Raw genomic sequence first — 13,078 nt, 5'->3', positions numbered from 1 at the left:
CCCATAGGCCGCCAAAATGCGGCGCTCGAGGTGGAATAAACTCGAACATTAATCATCTGGTGGTAGCATACGACGGTTGCTGATAAAAGTGGCCCGGAACTCCTCCAGCAAGTGCGCTGCACTCACAAAGTTGGTGGCATTGTCTTTGGTCAACTTAATGTGAAGATTAGTTGGTTAAAGGTTCTGGCCACTTTGCAATACTTTTGGACCTCCAAACCAATTTGGATCAATCAGTTCTGCACTGGTACAACCACGCGAAGTTGAGTCAGCTGGATATTCTGCAGTCGGTATATGGCGCCAATTGGCGTCTGATGTCAATTCCTGTACGGTAGCAACTCTATTGACGACAAATCTATTCAAATGTGAAGAATGAGTTTGCAACCAATGCAGGACTACCTCTGAACCAGACCAAAAGACGATTTGGTCAATAGGCACATAGATAAGATGCCGAACTTTCTCCCACAAATTTGCGAGCAATCAGGAATTTTTTCATCCCAAGCGGTATATTTAAACGATACAATTGAAGGGGTTCAGTGGAGTTGCTTCTCCAAATAATAAGTTGAAAATTGCGATGCGATTCATTGATTTCGACTTGTCGGTACATTTTTACAATATCTGCAAATCGCAACAATGTTGAGTATGTCATAATGTCATTTAAAGACAATTGTGACGACGTCTAGCTCGACGCGTGTCAAACGACTCTCAACTTTGTTGTTGTGCTTTGTGGTCTTAGCACGTATTGGTAGGGTATAAAATAATGCGGCTCTCTCGGTACACTGTTCTTAATGGCACTCATATGGCCGAACGAAATGTACTCCTTCATAAAGGCAGTGTACATAAGCTGTGTATCAGGCCGTCTTGCAATTCTCCTTTCCAAAGCCAAGAACCGCCTTAAGGCTGTCTCATATGAATTTCCGAGACTTGGGGCTGGATTTGAATGACAAAAATACAGTCAGCCTCCTTGACGGTGGGCGTTTGACCGATTCGAAAACTGTTTGTCGTAGTAAATCAAAAAATTCATCTGCCCCAAGTAGCAGATCTATGAGCTCCGGCCGATGGAATTGCGTATCCAATTCACATCCGTTAGGCACGTCAACGTCTTCTACCAGTTTCTCAGTCTGGTACGAAGGAATATTAATACCGCAAATTCTGCCGTCAGGTCAAATTTGTCATTTCGACAGGCTATAGAAGTTTGAACGATATGAAGTACTTCAGCCTTTCGTTTGCCTATGCTTAATAAACAAATACTTTTGCACTGCCTCCTCGGTCATAAAATTGACCTTGCGAACCAGAGTCTAATTAGTAGGACACTGTACTTCGTACTCCGTACTTATGCAAGAGTGTGTGATGCGGCTTCGAACAGACTCTGCAACAACCAGACTTGCAGGACTTAGTCGTATGACCTTTTCGTAAACAGTTAATGCACAACTGGACCCTTTTCACAAATTGAAATGCTCGTCTCTATCGATCGCTGAGAATTGAGGACATACATGTAGTGGTCATTCGACTGACAAAACGGACACTTAGGGGTCAATGGTTGACTTGGCTGTGCTACTGCCAACGCCGTTTTACCATTCCTTTTTGACTTGATTTCTTAGGCCGGCCAGACAATACCTCCTCAGCAGATAGGGTTTATTGAGAGTGGCCTCGCATTCTTCTCAAGATGGAAGTTGACTGTAGTCGAGGCCCTCTTTAGATCGAGTGATGGAGTGTACTTACACATACATAACCAAATGTATGACTATGACGTTTGCTATTTACTTCTCATCACCCAATGACAACAGTGATTCATAAATTGCCCATTATCTATTAAGAAGCGCAAAGACGAAGCAGAAGATCCTTGCATTTTGGGCAAGTCGAACAGCTTGGACACGCTGTCGAAAACAATTAGGCAACTATTGTCATAAACTCGTTTTAATTCTGCTAGCACCTTTAGATAATTGGCATCAGCCACTTGATAAGCTTTGACTGTGCCAAGCGCTTCTTTGTCCAAACAAGATAGCAAGTGGTTAAATTTCTCTAAATTTGTTAGAGATGCGTCATTGTCAACCAAATTTTTGAATAGACCAATGATATTTTTGTTAACCGAATAGTCGCCACAGAATTTTGGGAGTTTCATCGACGGCAGCTGCTTGCTGTGGCAACCTGACCCAAACATTGTAGAGTTTCCCAGGCTGTCCCTCTGAGGCTTAGGCCGAACACCTTTACTCAAGAGCAGCGTTTCTGTCGTGACACACAAATTTTCTAAATCTGCTCTTGAGGCTAAGGCCGGATCGATTTGATCCCACTCTTCCTGCCGATTGAACGCTCTGTCAATATATCTGGTTAAAATTTTCAACCGGCACTCCAATTCAACTGACTCAATGGGCTTAGTGGCATTTTGCACGGAATCTTTTATACGGTCTATGTCTCTAACATTATTTGTGTGATTGCAATAATGCATCGAACTTACTCGACTCCAAATCATCAATTTTGACGGCATGTTTGTAACAAGTCTTTAAATGTTTGGACAAGATTAAAAGGGTATAAATGTATAATTGGACTATGTCCAGAAAAATATATACCCCTGAAATGTATATACAGTTATACACAGTATACTATTGGCAAACAAGTAAAAAAGCTAAAGTCGGGTGTCCCGACTTTGAAATACTCTGTACATATGTTTACAATAATTATAGAAAATACAAAAATTAAATTAAAAATTTGATCGATTTTACCTCTCTTGGTATTCGAACTCACGTAAAACGTTTATAATTGCACATTTACATAGCAATTGCGTCTGTGTGAGTGTATGTATGCCTATGCGCACCTATTCGTGTCTGTGTAAACATGTGTGCAGTTAACCAAAGCACCAGCATCAACAACAGCCGCGGGCAGCGCTTGCGCAGCGATGCAGCAGCAAATATATTTATGGCTATAACTTCTCGTTAACTGGGGGCATTTGCAAAATTTTAGTTCGAAATTCCAAGAATTACGGGAGTTAGAAAAAATCGCATTTGCGGGGGAGAGGGGGGAGGGAGGGAAATTCCAAAATATACATTTTCTGCGTATTCACACAAGGCATCTTGGACTAAAATTTGGTGTTCCTAGGTTTTATAGTCTCCGATATATAGGCGATTATACGAATGGAAAATCGGGAAAACCCCCATAGGGGGGAAGTGGGGGGGAGGAAAATCAAAAAAATAAAACAAACTCGTATAGAATACACACATAAGGCATCTTTGTGGAAAATTTGGCGTCTCTATCTCTTATAGTCTCTGAGATCCAGGTGTTCATACGGACGGACAGACGGACAGACAGGGCTAGATCGACTCGTCTCGTCATGCTGATCAAAAATATATATACTTTGTGGGCTCTGCCACGCCTCCTTCTCCCTGTTACATTTTTCAGCTCCCGCAAACCTAATATACTTCTGTACATTTCATGTACAGAGTATAAAAACGAAACGCGGTGCAAACATTTACAGCAGAAATAAATCCATCCACATCGAAAATCTGGTCCAACATCAACAGATTTTGTGGCCTAAATACCCGTCACGGAATCCACTGCCTTATTAATCCGAACAACCCCACACAAACAATAGTAAACAAAACCGAAAGAGCCAATACTTTATGCGAATATTGGTCAACCGCATCCTCAGACAACAACTTCCACCGAGAATTTAGATGCCACAAAGTAAACTCCTGCCATACTATAACCCTCACTCCATCACCTGTAGCCATGAAACTCGAAAACGATGTGACTCTTCTTGAGCTTAAAGCTGCACTTAACCAACTTAAAGGGAAAACACCTGGAAGAGATCGCATTAGTTACCCTATGCTTAAAAACTTCCGCCTACGCTGACGATTACACAATAGTCAAAAAAATCCACAGAATCCAAAACTCCCTCAATATTGACAATCTTTTCGCTGACATAATAAAATGGTGCAACTACTCAGGTGCATCACTCTCTATCACCACATGCAAACATCTCCATATTTGCCGGAAAAAAGAATGCACATTTCAATTTCAATCCAACAACTTCACATTAAAAAATGAAAACTATCTCAAAATATTAGGAGTCACATTCGCAAAAAACTATAAATGGAATCTACACATAGAACATCTCGTACTACAACTCACAAACAGACTGAATATTATTAAATGCCTATCAAGCAAAAGATTTAACTGCCACACCACCATAGCAATAAACACAATCAAAGCCTTGATACTATCCAAAATAGATTACGGCCTTTTCCTATATGGAAGAGCACCTAAATCAACACTCAGCAAACTAAAGACAATATACCACTCGGCATGGCGCTTAGCAACTGGTGCATTTCCAACCACTCCAATCAATAACCTACTGCACAAAACAAACATTCAACCAATAGAATCCAGAACAATCCACGCTACACTTAAAAACTTTAAAGCCATCATGACAGCAAAAAACTCCCCTTTAGAAAAAATATACAACAAATTGAAGAAAAATAAAAAGCAGCTAAAATCCCATCATCACTAAAAGACACAATAACCTAATGCCAAAAACTACAAATTGAAATTTCACCTGTAAAAAACTCAAAACAAACAACTCCATCACAAATACATTAACATGACATTACACCTTAATCTCCAAAAAAAAGACACCCAACCAGTTGAATGCCAACAAAATTTTTATGAACTCAAAGAATCTCTAAATTACCGACAATTCTTATTCCTATTCCTAGACGGGTCCAAATTGACGGCCGGAGTATCCTATAGTAAGAACGCCGACGGAAACCATCACCTACCAACAACTACGAAATCTCAGCCATACTCGCAGCATGCAAATATGCAGCCAAACAAACTGGTAAATTTGCAATCTGTTCTGACTCCATATGCTCTTTAATAGCAATAGACAATATTAATAACCAAAACTACTACTCAACTACAATAAGAAATATCTTGAGCTCATACAAAAACAAATTCCTACTTATCTGGGTTCCAGGACACTGTCAAATATCAGGAAACGAAATGGCAGATAAAATCGCAAAAAATGCTCTTAAACACCCACTTAAAACAGAACAGAACTTCAACGCATCAGACATACAAAAACACATCAAACAAGAACTGAATAACCACAGCAACACGCTATGGAACCACACCTCCCAACATTATAAAATTGTCAACTCTGAGAAAACTACAAACAACAAACAAATACTAAGCTCGAACTTATCACGACTAGACACAATAAAATTTTTGCGACTCCGACTCGGATACACAAACCTTACCCACAGTCTTATCCTAAATAAATCCCCACCACCCACATGCCCAAATTGCAACACCAGAATAACCATCAACCATATACTTTTAGACTGTACCAAACTGCAACAAGAAAGAACCAAATTCCTGGAAACAACAATAGAAAAAATAACTTCACCCAAAAACATTCATCAAACAATTGCTTTCCATAAATCTGCGAATCTGTACCACTTGATATAATACAAATAAAAATGTAAATAAATCTAGATTTAAGTAAACACGTAGTAAATAAGTTGATACTCATAAGCTTAAGGCCTTAGCTGCTACAGCTTAAATCATAAGCTGCTTGCAATTTTCAATTATAAGTGGAATTAACAATAATAATAAAAATATTTAATACATTCTTGCACAAGTGAAGCAATAACAACAGCTGTGGGCAGAGCTTCAGCATGGAAAATATTTATGGCTATAACTTTCGTTTTAATTAACCTATCCTAATGAAACTTAGAATACGCACACATAATCACTAACTGGGATTCTGGAATTATTTGCCAAATCTGAGTACAAAATTCCAAAAACTACGGGAGTTAAGGAAAATACAAATGGCGGAGAAGTGGGGGGTGTATCAGAATAAAAACACAAACTCTTTCTTCCTCGGACTAAGGAGAATCTGGATACCAAGTTTGGTTATTCTTGCTCTGGCACTTGCTGAGATCCTTGCGTTCATACAGACGGAGACGGCTATATCGACTCGACTTGTCATCCTGATCAATAATATATTTACTTTGTGGGGTCTGCCACGCCCCCTTCTGTGTGTTACTTACATTCGCACAAAATTAATACAGCTTTTTACCCTTTGTGGGAAAGCTAGTCTGGTGCTCCGACTTTGAATGCTGTATACATATGCGTAGAATATTTGAAATTTAAAACAAGTAAAAAAGCTAAAGTCGGGTGTCCCGACTTTGAAGTACTCTGTATATATGTTTAGAATAATTATAGAAATTAAAAAAGTAAGAGAATTAACAAAAAAAAATTTGATCCATTTTACCTCTTTTGGTATTCGAACTCACGTGTATGAATGTTTATGCTCGTATATTCGTGTCTGTGTAAGCATTTTCGCAGTCAACCAAACAGCAACATCAACAATAGCAGCAAATATATTTATGGCTATAACTTCTTGTTAAATCGGTCTATCATAGTGAAACTTGGCATACGGACACATAATAACTAACTAAAGGCATTTGCAAAATTCTTTCGAAATTCCAAGAATTACGGGAGTTAGAGAAAATCGCGATTTGTGGGGGAGAGGGAGGAGGGAGGGAAATTCCAAAATACAAATTTTCTGCGTATTCTCATAAGGCATCTGGGACTAAAATTTGGTGTCCGTAGGTCTTATAGTCTCTTAGATATAGGCGATTATACGAATGGAAAATCGGGAAAACCCCCATAGGGGGGAAGTTGGGGGGAAAATAAAAAAAATAAAACAAACTCGTATAGAATAGGTGTTCATACGGACGGACAGACAGGGCTAGATCGACTCGTCTCGTCATGCTGATCAAGAATATATATACTTTGTGGGGTCTGCCACGCCTCCTTCTCCCTGTTACATTTTTCAGCTCCCGCAAACCTAATATACTTCTGTACATTTCATGTACAGAGTATAAAAATGTATCGATTTTACGTCTTTTGTTATTCGAACTCACGTATAATTGCACATACACATTGTCTGAGTCTGCATGCAGTACAGAGTTTAACCAAAGCAGCAACAACGACAGCTGCGGCCAGCACTATATATATGTATATAGCACAGATAGCTATAAATAACTTATAATGAAACTCAACACGAGGATACGTGAGGGCTAACTGGATTTAGTTGCCACATTTTCAGTTTATAATTCTAAGAATAACAGCATTTCATTCTTGTTCAGTTTTTGGTTTGTTTGGACTTAGGATTGGGCCCACTCGACTCTATCATTCCATGATGGTTTGATTAAAATTAATTAGTTTGAAATAATAAACATATGTACGTTTTTTCGTTTATTTCTCAGTTTAATATATTGATTATCAATGAAACAGTCTAGTTAAAAATTCCGAATGCAAGTATTTTTGAAATATCTAAAACTATGTCGCCAGCTTCCAAGCTTATTGTAGGCATTAATTTTACAGAGTGTTCTGTATTAGTAATACATATATCACATTTTGATGTTTTATTAGTAGTATAACAGTCCTTATGAAAAGAATGCTGACAAATAAAATAAAGAGACGGTAACTTCCACACCTGATGACACTTTTCACAGGACGTGTTGCGAAATTCAATCGGACTTTCCTCTAGTTGAACTAAAAGGCTATGGTACTTTTCTATGGCCTTGTTGAGGTCAACAACGCATTGCGCCTCGTCACATGGATCTATAACATTTTTCATACTTTCTTCCATTAGCAGCGGTCTCAGATGTAATACCTGTATGTCTGCATTGTGAAAGATACTCTGCAGTACGAATAGCAACGAACTTGGATCCTTTTTCAATGGAGTTTTAAAGTCAGAATTACCTTTAATAAGATAATTAATACATTTCCTTATATTTTCTTCTGCACAAATGGATGAAAATGTTTCATTATTACCATTTAGAAACTGTTTTATTCCCACTGAAAACAAGTACATCTTGCATAAAACCATAGCTTTTTCTGTTCTTAACGGACTATTTTTCAGAAATTGAAGAATGAATTTTTCTGTCCTTTTTTTATCACGCCAGAGACCAAGATAAAGAACAAGTAAATAATAATAATATTTTTCATTGCAATTGGGATCGTGCTCTATAACATTAGATAAAACATTTGAACAAAACTCGGGGTGGTCCGGAAAAAGCGTAAGAAAACGAAGTGTATCGGTAATCCTTCCATTTGCCATCAATGATAATGCAACTTTTAAAATATGTTCAGAATGGTTAGTTAAAAGATCCTCTGCAGTATCTGCAAATAATTCCAAGATTTTCATTTCATCGCTGTCCAAGAATAATTGTGGCAGATCTCCATTCTCTCCCATTTGCAGCTCTATATTTGACATTTTAAAGGAACTGTCCCCTCTTATGGCTATATTTTTAGAGGCGCCTAAATGTAATATATTTTGGCTGGAGGTATTGAACTGTAAGCGACATAATTCGTGAACATTAAAATGTATTTTGTTACGATCAGTACAATTACAAAGTAGCTTTCTGTGTTCATTTGTAGCGTGCTCACTGACCACCAACTTTTTCAAATATAACATAAGGTGCTTATTATTTCGCACAGACAAAAGTTTCGAAATTACATTATATGGTTTAATGGTGCCAATTGTTTTTTCATATTCTGAAGCCGCCCTACAAACTTCGCCAATCGAGTATAAATGATTGCCATATTGAAAACGTACTTGGGCAGTAACTGGGGAATCGCCAAGTCCCTTCCTATCCAATATACGAAGCGCTATATCATACATATGTTTTTCAGTGAGCAGTCGTATCACGTTGACTGTATTGAGCTCTTGCAATATATAAATATTATATGTGCAACCACTTGAATCCTTTGTTATAATGTAAAAAGAGGCAATCCCTGCAGTAATACACAAAACATTTTTAATTTCTCTATTAAAAATGATTATTTTGTTTTCAATATCCACAACTGTTATGACACAAGAAGATAGGGGTGTAAAAATGTTTTTCTTATTCTTCAAGAGGACCACCATAAGATTGTCTACCCACAAAATATTGGTTTTTTGTCCTTCGATTGCATAACAAGGTCCTTTTTCATCTTTGGTAAAACAGTATATAGCATCATCGCGACCAACAACAAAATATGCTTCATCTGCTCCTTTTGGCTTATGCATTGTGGAGGAATGATTATGTTTGCTAGTTCTTTCATCCAATATTGGATTTTTATGCACTAATCCCTTTTCGTGAAGCAAATAACAAAATATTTTGTCAATACAATCCAAGAACATATTGCAAATAAGCCCTCCGTGGTCGGACTGATGTCGCAACATTTCGAACTGTATTCCGATTATTGGGCGTAAGCAAATAACATGGCGCTGAAAGTTTATAGAATTTACTGTACCATAGTGTAAAAGCAATTCACCATTTTCAAAGCCGATGCCTAAGGCCAACAATTTTCCATCCTCAGAACATTCAGCCTGGATCGAAGTAACAGCACTGTCTGGAGACAAATTTGTTGTAGCAAGGTGTGGTGTCCCTTCCCTTTTAGTCAACTTCCTCAAATCATATACTTGGATACAAACAGAACAATTGTTTTCCTGTGTTACTGTCGCAAGCACGTCCATTGTAGTAAGTGCGCAAAATTTAATGGGCGCTTCATTCCTTGATTGACTTTTAAAAGTTATGTATTCCCAGTTGCGAAAGAAAACGTGAATCATTCCATTTTTTCCACAAAAAACTGTTGTGTTGCTTCCTTTGTTGTCAAACTTCTCTCCATTGCTACATTGAGCAACTATTTCAGTTTTTATGTTCTGGATTCTGTGTCTGGGTAGAAGGACTAAATCGATAAGGTCTATTTTTTTCCATTCAAGCCCACTCATATTTGTCAAGCAATAAAAATATCCTACTATTTGTGCTTGTGTTCTAAAACAATAGATATGGGCGTACTAATATCAGTATTAATAAAAACTGCACTATCGATGACACAATCGATAATATTGTTATATTTATTTTTCAGCAAAGGTATACCCAGAACCAGGGCTGCCAATTTCACATTTTCTCCGTCAAATCTGGCTGTGTTACAAAGCCGGTTGCGTGAAAAAATTGGGAATTGTAGGAAGCGGGAATTCTGGATTTTTTCAGAAATGTGTTTGGCTTTTTTCCCGCCTTTTTAATTTTTCCACCGGTAACATAAAAACTATACAAAACTGGCAGGTTCAACATTATTTTGATCGATATTCTCACTAGCTTAAGGCAAATTATCATCTCAATACCAAAAGTGGGTGCCAATAATTACATATGTATTTGTAAAATGATAATAGAATACATATAATTATGTTTTTACACGGTTTTGGTTTAACACGGTTTGAAAATTAAAAATGGCATATATATTTCTTTAGAGATAAAGAACCAATCATCTATTTTTGCATATGATCAATGTCTTTTTTTACAAGGTTTTTTCTGGAACCAATCTACTGTGTAAAAACAGAATTAGGTGTATTTGTAAAATTACAAAGGAATACACCTAATTCTGTTATTACACGGTTTTGATTTAAAACTGTTTGACTTTATTCCAATTACCATGATTCAAAATAACACAAAATAAATAAATAAAAGTTTATTTACGCAGGATTGGTACGGCCATTTCGAACGAATGCGAACCTCGCGGATCTGAATGAGTTAATGTAAATATCACCTTAGAACAAAAAAATTGGTAAAACCATAACCGCTTTTTTAGGTTTTTTTCTGTAAATTTTCCTTTTTTTTTGCACTTTCTTCCAGTTAAAAACAGCTTTTTATTAAATTAAATGGCAGCACTGTATATATGTATGTATTATAATTATTTCTTCTACTCTTTAATGAAAAGTTACAAAAATACAACGCAGTTTATCTTGTATTCTTTCTCAGAGTAAATAAAGCGGGACTGAGCCTGTCCAGCACGGGACATTTAAATTTGATTTAAAAATTGCAACCCTAATATTGTTGCATCGGGCTGGTCACGAAGAATAAAAGGTGGCAGCGCTACGGAAGGCGCCAAGAATTTATAAAGGTACTGCAGCGCCATCTAGCGGTACCGAGCGAGGCACCATGGTGGCAACTGCAGCCACGCAGGCGCAGGGTTGTGTCCCGATGGCACCTCAAAGTGGGGAAACGTCAAGGCCGTGATGAACGGATGCGCAAGGACGTAAAAATCCGCAGGCATACGACATCCGGCCTATAAAAGGCAAGCCGCAACACGCCATTCCTGTTTTTGGGGCGACGGTGCAGACCCACGAGGCAGTGTTTTCTTTTGGTGAACTGGAGGCCGTGCTGAAACCTGAAAAAGGAAAGGAAGAACCAGAAGCCGTTCGAAGGTGAGCATAAGGATATAGATGCAAGGCAGAACTAATGCCGATGTATACATACCTGTATATCCACTTAAATGTGCCGACCAGTGCTTAAATGCCTTTTGTTCCTTGGCATATAGATTTTCCGGCATATCGCCAAGTTTTCGGACAGCGGTGGAACCATACACAGCAGCTGCAGCGGCCGTCATAAGTAGCAGCACGAGCTGCATCGTAGCAGGAGCAACAACGACAGCAGCAGATCCAGCACCAGCGTCTTCAACGGCAGCAGCAGCAACGACAGTGGCAGCCGGAGCAAAGGCGCCCACCCGAGAAGTAGCAGCAGCAATAGCGGCGCCACCACAACGCAACAGCAGACACGTCCGTCTGCGCCATCAGCAGCGGAGGATAGAAAGCCGGTGAGTCCGTTCCTTGGCCACGCGCCGTGCCTATTGTTCGCGGTTGAGCAGCAACATCAGGCAGAGATCCCGCGCGCCTTACGTCGTGTCGTTTTGTATGGGCTGCGCCTGCAGGGTCCCACACGCCGCCCCATTGAAGTTTCTGCAAAAGAGAAAAAAAAAGAAGATAAAACAAAATATATATACATAGATCATTAAAACCAAAACGAGGCAGAAAGTGGCACCTAGACAGAGCTTGGCGCTCTATTTAATTAATAAAAAATTCACACTCTTATACACTTATATTGTACGAAGATTGCCAATTGCAGTAGCGCGCAGTGTTTTATATTAGTCTTATATTTCTATTGCGCCCATGACCGTCGAGAGCTCTCGTTAGGATTTGGTTAGACATTTTTCTATAATTTTTTAGTACCGCGCATATTTTTTTTATACACATACACATATATCTATATTTATTTGCCATGTTTATGGCATGTTGGCATGTTGGCGCACATAAAGAACCGCATTGGCCGTTGGCAAGCCTTCTTTATTTTGTTTTTATATAAAAATTCGTGTTCCATGTTTACATTGTTTGCACTCACACTCAATCACACTGAAATATATGTATGTTTGTAGCCACATAAACTGAAAATTAATTGTTAATTTTAATGGTCGCACCGTTGGTGATGATGCATTAAAGCAGCATCAGTAGGGGCGGGAGACTCACCTTTGCCATGGAATAGCCCAAGCACGGCCCAAATAAAGGGTATCCAAGAAACATTTTGCCTTTGGATACAGGCAGGGTGGGTACGCCTGGGATAACAACAGCAAAATCCCACACAGTTGTCCGATGCCACAATTTCTGTCCGTGGGCACGTATATAATCTCCTTTTACAGTCACCCGTATTCGTACGGATGGCTTGAGGGAGTTATCCGTTTATTTGTTTTTTTGTCGCATTACGGTTCTTTTAGTTTATGTTAGTTTTTTTTGGTTTGTTTACGTTTTGAATTCGGTTTTGTATATTGCGCGTCGAATTTATTGTAGTGATGGCATTTTGTTTATCGATGGAGGAACCGTGTTATCGGTTATTGTACGACTCACGCGGGCATAGGGTTGGAACCACACACCCAAGGAGAATTCCGATGAGCCAGCCGGCGTTGCCCAAGAGGAAAAGCGTAGTCGTAACAATATGGCGCCCAATTTTGGATGTTTGAATTTTTAATGCCAAGGAGTAGGTGGAGTTGTTTAGGGCCCTGTACCACTTTTGGGGAGGAGTCTAGGCAGCCGCCGTACGCAGGCGGAGAATTTAGATAGGAAAAAAAAAAATTAAGCCGATGGCTAGGGGCCGACGATCGGTATGGTAGGGACGGAATCCCTTATAGCACCAACTGCAAGCGTGTGTGACATGGACAGTAAGTCACGAAGGAGCGAGTATGAGCCCTTCGTTTGCGACTG

General features: G+C 38.9%; 2 protein-coding genes across 2 annotated transcripts; both read right to left on the bottom strand.

Annotated features, from left to right (window-relative positions):
- Nucleotides 1-7,244: 7,244 nt before the first annotated feature.
- Nucleotides 7,245-9,794, bottom strand: LOC115628084 (vacuolar protein sorting-associated protein 11 homolog). Its single transcript, XM_030524061.1, has one exon. It carries the CDS (start codon nt 9,779-9,781, stop codon nt 7,298-7,300), a length of 2,484 nt encoding a protein of 827 aa, XP_030379921.1. The 5' UTR covers nt 9,782-9,794; the 3' UTR covers nt 7,245-7,297.
- Nucleotides 9,795-10,903: 1,109 nt separating this feature from the next.
- LOC115628111 lies at nt 10,904-11,457 on the bottom strand. The gene is made up of 2 exons (XM_030524097.1): nt 11,307-11,457; nt 10,904-11,217 (listed from the first exon to the last, which is right to left on the bottom strand). Exons 1-2 carry the CDS (start codon nt 11,455-11,457, stop codon nt 11,039-11,041), a joined length of 330 nt encoding a protein of 109 aa, XP_030379957.1. The 3' UTR covers nt 10,904-11,038.
- Nucleotides 11,458-13,078: the final 1,621 nt, after the last annotated feature.

Source organism: Scaptodrosophila lebanonensis, unplaced genomic scaffold (genome assembly GCF_003285725.1).
Source record: "Scaptodrosophila lebanonensis strain 11010-0011.00,11010-0021.00 unplaced genomic scaffold, SlebRS2 tig00000101-arrow-pilon, whole genome shotgun sequence".
In the NCBI taxonomy this organism is placed as follows: Eukaryota; Metazoa; Arthropoda; class Insecta; order Diptera; family Drosophilidae; genus Scaptodrosophila; species Scaptodrosophila lebanonensis.
The sequence above is the reverse complement of the archived record's forward strand: the minus strand, read 5'-3'. Positions and strand labels throughout refer to the sequence as shown.

Bases quoted from the DNA above. Each gene is read 5' to 3' on its own strand.
- LOC115628084 (XM_030524061.1), bottom strand. From the start codon at position 9,781: ATGAGTGGGCTTGAATGGAAAAAAATAGACCTTATCGATTTAGTCCTT.
- LOC115628111 (XM_030524097.1), bottom strand. From the start codon at position 11,457: ATGCAGCTCGTGCTGCTACTTATGACGGCCGCTGCAGCTGCTGTGTAT. The intron at 11,218-11,306 runs GTATGTATACAT...TTCCTTTTTCAG, and splicing joins ACATTTAAGTGGATATACAG to GTTTCAGCACGGCCTCCAGT.